Source organism: Camelus bactrianus, chromosome 12, assembly GCF_048773025.1.
Source record: "Camelus bactrianus isolate YW-2024 breed Bactrian camel chromosome 12, ASM4877302v1, whole genome shotgun sequence".
Classification (NCBI taxonomy): Eukaryota; Metazoa; Chordata; class Mammalia; order Artiodactyla; family Camelidae; genus Camelus; species Camelus bactrianus.
Genome location: NC_133550.1, coordinates 62,911,749 through 62,927,098, shown reverse-complemented (window position 1 = coordinate 62,927,098; position 15,350 = coordinate 62,911,749). Strand labels below are relative to the sequence as shown.

Sequence of the window (15,350 nt, the reverse complement as noted above, 5' to 3'; positions counted from 1 at the left end):
CTAGAAAATTTTAAATTACATATGTGGCTCACATCTGTGGCTTGCATTCTCTTTCTGCTGCACAGTGCTAGTCCAGAGAGCTTTAAGTAACAAGCTAAAGAGTTTAATCCCTCGAAGCAATGAAACACAACTGAAGGTTTTCAAACTTAAGTGCTTGTGGTACACTTGGGGAGGGGGCAGGAAACATAAACAAAGCACTGTTTCCGGAAGACCAGTGTGGGGGCAATCCGTAGGATCAAGATACCAGAGGCACTAGTCAATGTCAAAAGGCTGGCAAATGTCAAAGGGTGAGCAGGCTCAGCTGGAAAGTATACAAGGTCTTTGGAAGTCCCAGGCTGGGTGTAGAGAGGAGGAGGAAATCAAGAGCCAGGGTGAGGTGAGGGAAGAGTAACAGCTGCAAGCACTGACGTGAGCCCAGATAACTAAGGTGCACTGCTCAGCGGACTGGCAAGGCCAGCCACGGTTTAGGACTAGGTTAGACCTGGCTCGCTGGTAAGGGCTCCAGGCAGAGGATCAAGACCGGATCCGTGTCTTCCTTAGCAATTTCAGATCGATCTCCATGTGGAAAGACCTCCACCAGTGGAATCAAGTCCCAGAGAAGGTAGAAGGTAGAAAGCAAGGCCACCAGAAACTACAAAATAGCAATAAATTATAAAAGCAAAAGCCTAGACTCACAAACAGCCAACAAATACTCACCCAGAGTTTACTGTATGCCTCTTACTTGGCTCGGCTTTGGACGTTTGGGAAGCAAAAAAGACACGGTTCTGAATCACAAATTGTGGTGAAAGCTCTGAAAAAAGAACAGGAGCTCTGAGAGGCCTAACTGAGGGTGGATGGAAGTAGCAGACGAGGTCATAAAGGAAAGCCCCTCTGAAGAAGTGACAATTTAATTTGAACCCTGAAGTCAGGTGAGTGAAGACTACGGGGGAAGAACAGCCCACACCAGATGAGTGGTATGGTCAAAAACCTTAAGGCTGGAAAAGGCTTGGGTAGTTCAAAGAACTGAAAGGGAGACTGTGCAGTCTGAACGTCGGGAAGGGGTGGGGGGTGGGCCATAAAAAGGTGAGAGAAGGCTGGAGAGGCAGGCAGAGGCTAAATCTTGCAGAGCCTCACAGAATGAAAAATAAAATCCCAAACGGGTCTGAGCGCAGTGGGAAGCCATGAGGGGTTTTGACCAGGGAAGTGGTCCAACTACCTGTGCTCCACTAAGCCTACTGAATAGAAGCCGGCTTGGCAGCCAAGCGGCAGGAGCCAGTATTTGGAGCTGAGTAGCAGGATACCAGGTCTGGGATAACAGAGTGTAATATAAGGCCCTCCAAGTGTTCCAGGGTTGCAAGGTTGGAAGAAAGATGGCACCACCGAAAAATACAGAAAAATCGGATGGAAGAGCTGGTTTGGGAGGCATTAGCTGAGAGGCAAAGTGAGGCACAACTTTAAACATACTGAGGATGAAGGACCAGGGAAGAATTCCAGTGGGTAAATATGGATGTTAATTTAGAGAACAGAATAGAGATCAGCCATGGACACTTAGGTTAGAAGACAGATAAAGTCCCAAAAGTAGGTAACATTTTCAAGGAGGAGAAGGGCGGGGGGGGGGGGGGGCAACAAAAGGAGCCTGAGTCTGATCCTTAGTGTTTGTTTCTCTCTGGGACAGAAGTCAGGAGAAAGGGCTATCAAAAGGGATAAAGTATGGGGGAAACTTTTGAGGGTGATGGAACTGTTCTGTACTCTGATTGTGGTGGTGGTCACATGGGTTAACATTCACAGAAAAGTACACACACTGTAAGTCAATATTACTATATGTTATTTTAAAAATTATAAAAATTTTAAGGGATGGGAGTGGTCAAAAGAACTGACAGCTACAGGGAGACCAAACAGAACAGGATAAAGCCTGAAAGTATATCTGGGAAATTAACCATTAGGTAATTGGCAACCTTGGAAAAAGCCTCAGTGTGTGTTGGTGAGGTTGGAAGACAGGCTGCAAAGGTTCAAAGAGTAACTAAGTAGTGAAGGGAAACAGTCAGTATAGCCTCCTCTGTTAGAACTTTGGAGGTGAAAGAAGAACAGAACCACACAGGAGCTCAAACAAATAAGGAGAATTGGGAGATTTAGCTAACTAGCAGAGCCAAACTTCCAAGACTATAAATTACTCCATTTAAGTAGTCTTGAGATCATGCCTTTTGCACATGAGCTATTCATTTTCTTTTTGTCCTGTTAAAACTGCTAAAACGAGCCCAAAGTCATTACATTTTTAATTCTGCTCCTTAGTCAACTGATATTTACTGTGCTCCTACTATATGCCAAACACGCTGCTGGATACAAAAGTGAGTAACGCCTGGTCCCTGGATTAATCACAGTAGCAAAGTACCGCAGTGGAGATCCACACAAAGGGCTCTGAAAGCCTTGACCTCTGGGTTAAATGCATTTTGATTTATCTTCATGAAAATTAAATAGAGAGGAAATTAAAACAAAGCTTAGATGTAACACTGGTAAAAATGTTTTTAATTTCTATAAACTAAGAATGAGTTTAAATTCTTCAGTTAGGTATGGGCAACCTAATCATCAGTGGCATTTCCCTTTTCTATTCCTCTCTACTTTTCTGCATTTCTTCCTCCGGATAATTTAGGGGGACAAAATGGAACAAGCACAGGCTTTGAAACCAGAAACTTTAAACCTGTACCCTCGAACTTCCTAGCTGTGGGGCTCTTGGAGGCTCTTTTTCTAATTCATAAAACAATAATGATACCTACCCCACAGGCCCGAGGTAAGGATTAGGTAAAAAATATAAATAGGTTGGCATATGCCAAGCACATAAAAAAGGTCAGCTAACATTATTACTACCATTTGAACAAATGGTATTGTTCTGATTTAAAACATTTTTAAGTGCTTCCATTTGAATGAGAAAAAAATTACTTCCCATATCAAGGGCATGACATTTATGTGCTACCCTATAAAATCAGCTTGGGAATTTCTTCTCCTTAAGTCCTATCAGAAATTATTCTGCTCAAATAATGATGTTTACGACAAGCACTTAAAAATCGTCAGGAACTAAGAAACTATAAAGGCATCGTTATTACCATCCAAGCGTCCCAAGTGGAACAAGCCAGTTTGTGTTCTGGATACTTGCCTTACTATACGGACCTACGAAATTCACATCTCCCCCACTATCTAGCTACAGTGATACTGCACACTGCAGAGGTGCCAACATGCTAAAAGTTCTGCTTTTTAAGAGGTATTTACATAACACTACCAAAAGAATAAACAGTTTCAAAGCCAAGATACTCCTCCAAAGCAACAGTAAACTATCATCCTACTGAAATTCCCCACAACTAGGAAGGAAAGTCTCTATTGTTACACTTCGACAAAATGCTAAGATGTAAGATTCCTATATACCTCATTTCTGTTTGCCTAACTGCTGCCGAGGGGTGGGAGGGGATGGCAGCAATTAATGACGTTTTATGCACTATGAAGAAACATCTCTGGCCAATTTAGTTGTATAATTTTGCTTATAGTGTTTCACAAAAAAAACAACTTGAAATTCACCTTATCCCTCGCTCAATCTCTAGCATAGACGCTAAAAAGTAATAAAACAGCCAAATAGATACCTCGGAAAGCAAGGAGCCTGTAAAAGACTCTGTCCTCAAAGAACTGATGGTCCTTAAGGCGCCAGACAAGAGGCGAGATTTATAGGGTGTCTTTAGTCACTACAGTGTATTTAAGCCCACTGTGGCAAACCAGCTAGTTTGAAACCAAAGGGCGCAGGTCCAGGGGACGGCAGAAAACACTTTGGGCTAGTCGTCCGCTGATATTCCCCTTGCCCCTCCTTTCCTCGTGGAAAGCGAATCTCAAAAGGTGGCGACACACGCAGGGCTCTGGGGTGAGGCGTGGGGTGGGGAGCCCCCGGCCTGGGTTGAGCAGGGGAACGCATTCACTCCGTCACGCAGGTCCTGCACACAGGTGGGGACCAGGAGGCTCCGAGGCCTGACGCCTCCCTCTGCCACCGCCAGGCAGAGGCCCGACGCGACAGGACCCCTCCCTGCCCCGAGGTCCCCCAGCGACGGGAAGCGAACTCGACCAGCCCACCCGGAAGCCCTCCCCCAGCTCACACCTGCCGGCGCGTGACGCCCGCAGCCGCGCGCGCCCGCCCGGCCCGCCCCGGCCCTGCCATTCGGGGCGCCCCTTCCCCGCGCGCGGACGTCGCCCGCGTCCCTCCTCGCCCCAGGGTCAAACCCAGCAGACGCCAACCCCACAGAGCGCGCGCCCGAAGCCGCCGCCCCCGCCAGCCCTGCGCGCGCTCACGCCCCTCCCGGCCCTCTCCCCGCCGCGCGCGCTCACTCGCGAGGACACGCACACGCTGCGCCTCAGCTTGACAGGCCGGCCCGCGTCGCGCGCTCCCGCGGGAGTCCTCGCCCACCCCGCCGCCCAGCTCCCACAGGGCGGTGAGCGGGGGAGGGGAAGGGCGGCAGTGGCCGTCGGTCCTCACTCACCGCCGAGCCGTGCCGGCTCCGAGTGCGCGGCGTTCCGCTGTGAGGCGATGCGCTGCGATGCGCGCGGTCCCCGCTTCTCCGCAGGCTATGGAGGCGACGTAGTAGAGAGACTGAGGGGCGCCTGGGGGGTCACTCCCTCCCGCTTCACCTCAGAGAAACACGGGGACCCCAGAAACTAAAAACAAAATAAACAAACTTTCCCCTCCGCCTCCCTCCCCCAAAACCACAACACAAACACTCGGGGGCCCGCCCAGGGCCCCACTCCATTGGCCGCGGGGAGGATGCTGCCGGCTCTCACTGGCTGGCTTTTGTGGCCGTCAAGCTGCTGTTCCGCCCCTCCAATTCCTCGCCGCTGCCGTCGCCCCTCATTGGTTAAGTGCGTCCCGTTTGACGAGCTAGCATTGGCTGAGCTGCCTGCGCCAATCATTCGGGGACACACCCCCTCAGCATCCCAGAGGCCGCTTCCTCGGTCGCGGACCGGGAGAGGCGAAGGGGAAACTAGAGCATGATGGCGGCCGAGCTCGTTTGGCGCAACCATCGTCTTTTTTCTTTTTTTAGCTCATTAGTGCCTCGCTCTCGCGCTGTTTCCCCTAAGCTCCTCTCTCCATCCAGTACTGCCTAATAACGGAATCTATACGTCCCAACTCCTTGATTTATCCCCTCCGAAGTGCTGAGTGTGGGCTGGTTGTGCGTCATTGGGCTGTCAGGATGTCACTCTCTAGTCAAATCTTCAAACTATTGGAGGAACGGCAAGAAAGCTCGTCCAACAACAAGGGCTAATGCCATTGGTTTGTCTCCACTGAGTTCTTTCCTGATACCTTATTGGGCAAATAGACGCGTCAGTTAGATCTGGATTCGCTGTGCTAGGGTTAATTGTTTGCTAGGGAGGTTGGGTCGGATCTGGTCTTTCGGCCTGTAGTAGTAAGGTAGTAACGGCTACCTTTCATTGCAAGCCTACTTTGTGCCAGCTCCTGTGCAGAGCTCTTTACATGGACTATCTGGTTAAACCTGTGAGTTTTGCATTCTCTGGATTTTACAGATAGGGAATTAAGGTCCCAGAGAGGTTAGGAAATTTGCCCAAGGTCACCTAAATAGAAAGTAGTTGATAGACGGGCATTTGGTCCCAGGTCTGTCTGACTCCAGCCTTCGCTCTTCTCACTGTACTTTAGTGCCTTTCCCTTAGCCTAGAATTGTACCCATCAGCCAACCCAACACCTCAAAAACGTTTCATTCAGAACCTAGTTCCTCAATAGGTTTTGGAGGTGACATTGTTGGGGACTAAAGCTATGGATAGGTTGTCACTGCCTCCACCGCATCCTCTCCAGCACCCATTACTACCCACTCTAAACAGTCATGTTTCCTGACCAGAAGCCCATCTACCTCTATGTTCATTTTCTCAGCCTTATAAGTAAATGGACACTTTTACCAGCTTTCTGTTTGAAGCCTGCCTCCCCATCACCCCCCTCCATCCATCCCCAGTTCACTTTTTGAAGAGAGCCCTCAAAGGTCTGGAAACGAGAAAAAGTCTTAAGAGAGATAAAGAAAAAAAAAATTGCTTTAGAAATAAATAATTTACTGCATGCAAATAGAACAGCCCTTCAGCACTTGGAAAGCTTCCAGAGTAGCCCCTGATGCTGTGCAGAATGTGTGCTCCTGGCTTGTGGCCATTGGATTCTTTCTCTGTGGCAGCTTTCAGCGAAGTGAATGCAACATTCCAGCCAGGGGAGGACAGGGTGTTTAGGACCCACTGCTAGAGAGCCAGCTCCAACCTCTGGGACTGAAATGATCTCTAGGAGCACAGTGCTGGACTCTAGCCCGCATTCCATCTGAGATAATTAACATTTTACCATCCCAAATCCCCATCCCCTGTAGCTTCAGTGGGATCACCACCCTTGTTTCGCCTCCTGATCCAAGCTGTTGTGTAACCTCACTGGCAATGCTTTAATAATAAAGCACCCACTGTAACACAGTAATAATGCTCAACACTTATAGCCTTTCAGCAGAGGAGGACAAGTATTTCACAGACATCAATTAAGACTAAATGGCAGGTACTCCTAGGGCAACTGCCAGCAGAAAGACAAAAGAAAAATCATGAATCAAATTCTATGAAAGATCCTAAGAAGCTGAATCCTTGTAACCAGGTGCACATACCCCATAGTAGCATTCCAATATGAGGATTCTGAACTAGGAAACAAAACGAATGAGAAATGTCCAGGGTCCAAAACCTTCCTTATCTTCATAGTTGGTTGTTTGTAACTCCATTTTAACCCTTAAACTAGTGCTTGGTTTTAGTTAATTGCTGGACACATCTGTCTCCCCAACTCGGTTTTCAGTTCCTTGAAAACAAATGGTTTCTTTTGCTTCTTTGTATCTCTTAAATTGCTGATTATAAAAGGTCCTCCAATAAACAACTATTCAGTAAATGTTTATTGAGCTTGTCAGCACTTTCCTAAGGTACAAGGGCTGCATAGATGACTAAAACACCTCTGCCTTCAGCGACCGCGGTTTAGTGTGGGTGGCCAACAAGTAAACAGGTAATCACGGCACAGACGGCTTGGAAGAACATAGGAGGGACATGGGACTCAATCTTGGCAGGACAGAGATGGCTTCCCTGAAGAAGTGACATCTACAAGGAGAACTAAAGGATGAATTGTGATTAGCTGCAGGAGACTGGAGATGTGTGGTGACCTGCAGTGCCTGCTCTCTGGGGCCAGAGAGCATGATAGGAATATCTGGGAGTGGCCAAAGCCTGTTCTTATAATCTTTGGGGGCCTTCAGGGGTCTGTCCCCTCCACCCTGTTGTACTTTCCCTCCCCAGGAGAAAGCTGGAAGCCAGGAACCCTGTAGTGTTTGCCCACTTGAGAACAGGAAAATAACTTGCAAATAAGATTGCTATTCTTCCAGTCATTCAAGTAACATTGAGTAAACATTTCAAACAATACAGAAAGTTTTAAAGTAGAAAGTATCTCCCAAATCCCACTACTAGAGCCAATCGCCATTAGGGAGAGTATCTTCGCAGACTCTTTTAGGAATAGACGCTCACGTCTAATCCTTCTTCCTACAGTGGGGTGTGGTTTAGGGTCTTGTCTGTACTTGGAGAACTCTCATAGCTCAGAGCTGCACCCTTAGATGGAACCCGTCCTCACTTTCTATACTTATGGGAAGGAAGCCAGTAAATCAACCAAATATTTATTGTGGAGGATGATGGTTTCAAATTCCTGTCGCAACAAATGACAGATTACCACCTGTTACAGGACTTTGGGGCTTGCTCAGCCTAGTGTGGAGTCAATGAATGGGGGGAGGAGGTGCTCTGCTGTGCTCACTGCCCTACAGCTCACAGGCTGCAGAGTCAATGCCCTGAAAAGACAGCCCAGGTCAGAGGATAAGATGTTAGGGTGCTCTCCTAGGCTCTCTTTCTCATTTCTCCCCTGCATGCTACTTGGGGAGAATATTTTGTGTGTTTGTTCCAGCCCACCCAGGTTTGAGAGTAAAAAGACTCGCCAAGCCCTGCACACTTGTACGCAGGCCAAGTGCAGTGTGTTCTTAGAGCGTTATACTATTCTTAGAGCTCTATATGTGGTGTTCTATACAGTTGGCTTTTCGCTGGAGGGGAAGGCAGATTGAAAGAGTTTCAGCTGCCTTGGATGGCTACCAAAAGTGCTCTAAGCCATTCCAAGCAACAGGCCTCCCTCTTTTTTCCCTTGAGAGATTGTTCTGTGATCCCTGAAAACGTTGCGTTGGCCTGGCCAAAATCCAATGCAATGGGAACTTCTGCGAACAATTCTGCAGTGACCCACGAGGCTAGGGTGACATAGCCAGCTGGAATGGCTCCAGCTCTGATTTCTGTGACACAGGAGAACTCCCTCTACCCTTTGCACTGGCCTTGAATTGCTGTGAGGCATTTGGAAGTGTTTGTAAAGCATTCTCCAGTTCTCAAACTTGTAATCATGGGAAGATCCCTGTAAAGAAACCGAATCCAAAAGGCAAGGGGATCGCTGACAGTGGATATGGCTCACTGGGCAGTGGGTGTGGCCACAGCCAAGGCCAAGAGCTGAGGGGGAGGGGTACTTTCTAGAGGGTGTTGATTACAGAGCACAGGATCATCAGCATTTATTACATGTCTGGTAGCATTTATTGTGCAACAAAGCCCTTGTGACAGACGCTGTGCCACCTCGAAATCACCTCTCATTTCTTATGACCACACTTCCTGAAAAGTTCCTGGGGAAGCACCAGGAACGCCAGCCCCTCCCATGTGCTGGCCCATGCTAGAGCCCTGGGGCTTCCCTGGAGAAACAGGTGTGCTGTTAGTAACAGCTGCCCTTTTTGTGAACACTCGCTGTGTGTCAGACATGGTACTGAGGGCTTTACGTGAATCATAGCAGTTAATCTTCACAATGACCAAGGTTATGCCCATTTTCCAGGTAGAGAAACTGAGGCACTGAAGGGCTGACTAACTTCCCCTAGTTCACCACAGTCAATGACCGCACAGCTGGACCCAGGCCCTCTGACTCCAGTGAGTCAGCTCTCTTCCAGGCTGCTGTGTTGCCCTGAGACGTCTACCTTGGAAGTGCCACAGTGCTGCTGGGGGGACGGCCAGCCCCTAAATGAGCAGTCACCCTCATAGCCTTTATCAGCTCATCCCCTGCAGACTCTGGGAAAGAGGTGCCCCTCTTCCTGGCTAAAGTACTGCCTCTGATGGTCCTTCCTCTGCATCCCAGTTGGGATGTGGCTCCTCTCCCACCCCTTTTAAAATTACTTTCTTCCCTCCTTCCTTCCTTCCTCCCCTTCCCCCCTCTATTTCCTTTTCTCAGCTTCTTAAATAATGCCCTGTGGCCATCTCCACCACCTGCTCTCGTGTTCCTTAAACCTCGCTTCTAACCCTAACTCTCTACTGAAACTCATTTCTCTAAGCTCATCTATGACCTCTTCGTGGCCAAGATCCAAGAAACTTTCTCAGTCCTGGTTTCCATGGCTCCACCACTATGTTTTACGCTGAGAAGCTTCTCTTGGTTCCTCAAAATAGCTAGCTCCCCTCCTACTTCTACAACTGTTCATGCTCTTTTTCATCTCCCCCTCTTTCTCTAAGCTCCTTCTAAGGAATCTGTCTCTCTTCTCTCCTTCTGTTGCCTTCTTGGGGGCGTGGGGTGGGCATGGGGGTGCAGAGCTGGGTCGCCGTCCTGCCTTCACCACGGCTCTCAGCCCTCTAGCCTGCATGTCATTTGCTGTGTGATCTTGTGCGAGTCACATAAACTATCTGAGCTTCAGTTTCCTCATTTCTAAAATAAGTATATTGAATCAGATTAGTTATTCTAGACTCTAAGATAATAATAAAACCAAAAGTGTGTTAAGTACATACTATGCCAGGCAGGACTGGCCATGCAAAATGAAAGCATTGGGGCTCCTCGTTCCAAAATTATTAAGAATTTCAGGACAGCAACAGCAGAACATTAAAGCAAAAGTTCAACGCTTCGCCTTCTAGATGCCTTCATGCCATGAAGCTGGTCTTGGTGCCAGGCATTGTTCTAATTGTATAGGTATTATCTTATTCAATCCTCAGAACAACCTTATGAGGTAGATACAGATGAGGAACCTAAGGCAGAGAGGTTAAGTAACTATTAAAGATCACAGTTTTTAACTGGAAGTGTTGAGAAAAATGACACCTGTTGGTTGGAGTTGTGAGAATGACACAGGGAAGGATGGGTCCCTCCCGGGGACCCTCGGGAGGACTTCCTGGTGGCCTTGCAGCTGGGCCATGCCCATTCCTTCCTCAGTGAGTTTGCAGAGCAGTCCCTGCTGCCTAGGATGCCCCTCCTCCCTCCCCTGTCCTGAGGTCTACACTTCCCTGAGGCTCAGTTCAAGCCCCTTTTCCCCTCAGGGGCTTCGGGGGCAGAGAAGCCAGGCCCATGTCTCTCTCCCCCCCCCCCCCCCCCCCCGAGATCTTTCAGGACCTGTGTAGAGTCGGACCCAGCCTCCCTGGCTGTGGGAGGTGCCTACAGCCTTCAGAGCCCTCACCTGCCACTGCTTACCATGAGGCTACAGAGAAAATTTTAATCTCTCTCCCCAGCCTTACAACAGCTTGTGATAGCCTGTCTCACCCACCAGACTGGGAGGCCTTGAGGGCAGATACTGTCATTGATACTTATTCTCTCAAAAGAGTTCTTTCTAGGCCCTGGGCCTTTTCCTGGAATGCCTAGTCTCCTTCTCCCCTCCCCCATTCACTCTTCAGGTGTCGGCTCAGAGATCATGTCCTCCTCCAGGAAGCCTTCCCTGACCTCCACCCTCAGGCTGAGTTAAGTTCCTCCTTTGGGCTTCCACCCCCTGCCCCTCCGTGCTTCTCCATCATCGTGCTTGCCTCTCTGTGTCCATCTTCTCAACCAGGTTATAAACTCCTTCAGGGCAGAAACCAGGTCTGTCTATTAAAGTGCCTGGGGTACAGTAAGTTCTCAGCAAGTTTGTTTGAACTAAAAAATGAATAAAAGTAAATATTAAACACATGTTGGTTAAAACTCTAGGCTCTTTTATGGCCCTCAGCACAGGGCTGGGCACCTTATATAAACTTAAGGACACTTACGTAAACTTAAATGAGTGAAAACCAACAACTTCAGAATTTCCATTAGGAAGAGGGCTCAGTGGCAGCAATCTGTTTTATATATATTATATACATATATATATATTAGATACATGATTCATATATATTTTTTAAATCAAACACAATTAAATAGAATATGGTTTAAGTACATGAATACTTCGCTTTAGAAGAATAACAGAGGTGGTACACAGTACCAGACATTTATACACAACCTTTTGGCTTCTTTTGTTGATGACAGTGTGCCTCTATACAATAAAATATTGCAGGAGAATAAATTCTCTATTCATTCCAAGACTTTCTCAAGGACAGAGGTGATTAATAATGGCAATGGCAAAGTAAGGAAGGATCACAGGTGTGACAGTTGGAAGTCAGTGCTAGGAGCCTGGAAGAAAATGTCCCGGGCTAAGGGTCGACAAAGGCTTGCAGGCCAATCCAGCCACTGTGTTTCTGCATGGCCCATGAGCTAAAAATAATTTTTACATTTATTTAATAGGTGGGAAAATTAAAAGGTAACATTTTGTGACATAGGAAAATGATATGAAATTCAAATTTCAGTGTCCATAAGGTTTCATTGCAACAGCCACGTCCACTCGCTCACATACTGCCTGTAGATGCTGTAGTGCTGAAACTGCAGCGGTCGCGACAGACACCGCATGTCCCCAAAGCCTAGAATACTTATGATCTGGCCATTTGCGAAAGTTTGCCGACCCCTGGCCTCTCTGCCTTCTCACGCTTACCCTGAGGAGGAAAGAGAGGCCCTGCGAGTGGCCGCAAGGTGGTAGCATCTCCCCGCCGTGCTCTCAGCCCCGCGCGCTGCTGGAGGACTCACCGCCCCTCCGGGGCTGCCGGAAAGACACCGGCCCAAGTCCCGGCCCGCCAGTGAGCGTGAAAGGCTGAAAGAAAGCTGGGCAGGGTCTGGAGCCGCACGGAGGGTTCAGGACTGGCTCCGGAAGACCGGTGGCTTGGTACAGGTCGGCAGGCTTTTCTGACGTGCTGTTTCATTGATTTGGGTTTAATTTGTATTTTATATATGAAGGATTCTCCAGACAAATGAAAATTGTTTTACCCAAAACTATCGATCAAGAAAAGTTGTGGGACTTCTGCACAAGTAGGTAAGACAGTGGCCCTCGTCTATGGTCACAAGGAGCAAACCCACAGAGCTGCGGTGGGGTGGGGGTGAGGGTGGGTGTGGGCTTGCGGCAGGGGTCTCGGGCCCTGATGAGCAGAGCTGCTCCCAAGCAGCATCGGGAACTTTTCCCCACCTTTTATTGTTTTTTCTTTCCTCAAAACCTGTGCCTTGAAATTTCTTCTAGGTGGCTGAGCATTTAGCTCTGAGTGCCAGCTACTCAATGTGATAGGGGTAATTATTCAGGGAGGGAGCAGGGGACAGAATCCAGGAGAGAATGTCCCAGGAGGGAAGTGATGAACCCCAGTGTAACGCTGCCAGAGGCCATGCGGGTTACAGAGCCCCTCCCCCATGTCAGCCACTGTGCTGAAGGCCTCACTCCCTTCGGCCTCTGGAGAGCAGTACCAAGATTACCCCCATTTTACTTTGCTGGATGTGGAGCAGTTTGCTGGGTCACTCAGTTAATACGAGGCGGAGTGGGGAATTCATCGTGAGCCTGCTTGTTCTGCAGACTGTCCTCTCTCTCCCCTAAGCCTCAGCTCGGACTGCAGCAAGCAGGATGCCCCGACGCTGCCCTAAATCCGTGAGGGCCTTCCTCGCTCACTGTTCATTACTATGCCTAGAGCACAGTAAATATTGATTGAATAAACAAATGAATAAAGCCTTCCAAGTACTGCAGTGAAGTGCCTTTCTCTGTTCCATCTCCCACCTTCCAAGACCCTCCAGGAGACTAACCTGGGAGTCCAAGCTGCACTCAGAAACTGAGACCCACCAGGCATGGTTCTTGGTTCTTAGCACAGGGTGGGTAAGCCTTTTCCTTGCTGGAGCCCTGAGGACCGTGGATTCTGTGGGCACACTGCCTGTTCTTGCCTTTCCTCCCTTCCTCCTCCAGGCTCCTGCGCACTTGCTGGGTTCCGTACCAGGTCCTAGCTAGTCTCCTGCGATGTGGACATCTGTTCCTGGAGCTGCTTTTTAGTGGCTGCAGACAATCCCTAACTTCTAGCCACTTTTCTGATGAAAACTTGTCTCCATATGGCTGTCGCTTGGAGAGGCTACCTGATGCCATGAGTGTTCTAGGAGGGTCCAGATAACCAGGTTCTAGCCCTTCCTATGCCTTGTTGGATGACTTTGGATACATTTCGTCACCTCAAGGCCCATCTCCTGCCCCCTGCTTTTGTGTTAGGCTTTAAAAGAAGCATGTAGACAGGGTCATCCCTGAGCAGCCAGAGAGGCCTGGAGACCTGGGCCCACCCAGCCTGGGGCAACTGGGAGATGAGACAGTCCACTAAGGATACATGTGAAAGAAGCCCTCTCAGAAGAAAGGATTTGATTAGGAAGGACTTTGGATAAACGCAGTTCTTAAGACATTAAATAGAAGAGAGTAGAATCCTGTCCTGCCTTTGCACATCTCAGAAGCCAGGAACAAGACTGAAAGGGTCACGATCAATTCCAGAGCATCTGACACCACCCACATCGATTAACCTGTCTGATTCGCTGTATCAAATGGCTGTCAAGTGTCCAATCATTTAACAAATCATTATGGAGCAGATACTGTGGATACGACAGTGAGGCAGAAAGACAGTTTCTGTTCCCCAGACGCAGAACGGGTACCTCTGGTGCAGGGCAGCCGCAGGTGCTGCCGGAGCGGGTAGTGGGCAGCAGGGCCTCCCTTGGCTCGTAGCTGGGAGGGCAGAAGCTTCGCAGGGGAGGAGTGAGATCAGACCTGCCTAACCTTTCAAAGCCTTCTGGCTGATTCAGTGATGGCTCGCCCTGAGAACATCTGCTACCTGCTGCTTCTCAACCTTTCCTAGGGTGCACATCCTCTTAACCCTGGTCTGGCTCAGCTTGCTGAGCCCAGGGTGCCTGTTCTGCACCAAACCTCCAGCTGCTGAAACAGCCGTGCAGACGATGCCAGTGACAGCCGCTGGGGCCTCCAGGCAGGGAGGAATGACTGGCACATGGCCGGGTGATCAGCTACATCCACAGTGCAGGGCAGGGCGAATTAGCTGCTTAGGGGCTTCACTCAGAATGTGGTTGTGACACTCCAGGTAGCAGTCCCCACCTGGCCTGCACTGTGGAGTGTGGAAGTCTCTCTGCTGTCAGCCTGGCTGCCTTTTGAGGTGAGGACACTGCTGGGCTGGCACAGGTTTGTCCCATGGTGCTCTCTGTGCAGGATGTCACTGAGAATGAAGGAAGGGGAACAGATTGGGAGGAAAGGTGGCAGGGCACCGAGTGGGGTAAGACAGATGTGTGCAGGTGCACACACCTGTTCCGGGGACTGCAAGGCGGGGAGGAGCTCAGCAAGGGAACTAGAACTGAGATGGAAGACGCAGTTGTGTCCGTCACAGGAAGCAAAATCTTGGCTGAGCCAGCCAGCCTCTCTGGGTCAAAGTGTTCCATCAAAGGTCTGTTTTACAGGAGGTCTGCACATGAAAGCACCTCGGAGAAGCAGCCTGTAGGCCTTCAGGGCTTAAAGCAGAGAGCTGTCTTTCTCAGCCAGGGAGATTCTAACCTCCAGAGACATTTGGCAACTTTGGAGACATGTTTGGTTGTCTCAGCAGAAGGGGTGCTGCTGGCAGTTAGTGGGTAGAGGCCGGGGTGCCACTAAACATCCTACCACGTGTAGGACAGCCTGTCCCCCAACAGGGAATTTTGTGTCCAAAGTGTCACTGGCGCTGAAGGCAGGAAGCCCTGAGCTGGGGGAGCGGGCTCAGATCTGCATTTTATGTGCTGTGGGATTTGGGGAGAACAATGTACTCCCTCATCTGAAAAATGGGGCAGTAAGACCTGAGCTGCTCATCACATGACTTTGTGAGGCTCAATCTCCAGATATACAGGAAAACTTTTGGTTAACTCTGTAAATAAAGGGCTTTTTCCTGAGCTTTTTAGTTTGAAACCTGCAGATGACTGAAGCATCCAGCTCGGTGACTGGCATACAGTAGGCGCTCAGCAGGTTAGAAAGAGAAAAGCATCATAGCAAGCCCCCCCTCCCCTGCCCCTAGCCAATTTCTTCCATATCCGAAGGCTTCCTTTTCCATCTAGCCTTTCTGCTCAGTTCCATACGGGCATAGGGTGGTGCTGTTAGCAGAGGCTGTCTCAAGGATCAGGCCTAGGGCTAACCACACCCCAGGGACCTCTGACGAAGGAG

The 15,350-nt window shown here is 49.2% G+C and overlaps 1 protein-coding gene across 5 annotated transcripts in view; it reads right to left on the bottom strand.

The window, feature by feature from the left end:
- The window catches only part of TNRC6B (trinucleotide repeat containing adaptor 6B), a 225,200-nt gene extending 220,061 nt beyond the window's left edge, over positions 1-5,139 (bottom strand). The window contains exons 1-2 of one of the 5 annotated variants that reach the window (XM_074375586.1): positions 4,786-5,139; positions 4,488-4,572 (exon numbers count right to left, since the gene is read on the bottom strand). In XM_074375586.1, the coding sequence (XP_074231687.1) occupies positions 4,488-4,572; positions 4,786-4,856 (156 nt within the window). In that variant the 5' untranslated portion in view covers positions 4,857-5,139. The other 4 variants (XM_074375585.1, XM_074375589.1, XM_074375588.1 and 1 more) reach the window with 4 other exon arrangements.
- Between the last annotated feature and the right edge of the window lie 10,211 nt (positions 5,140-15,350).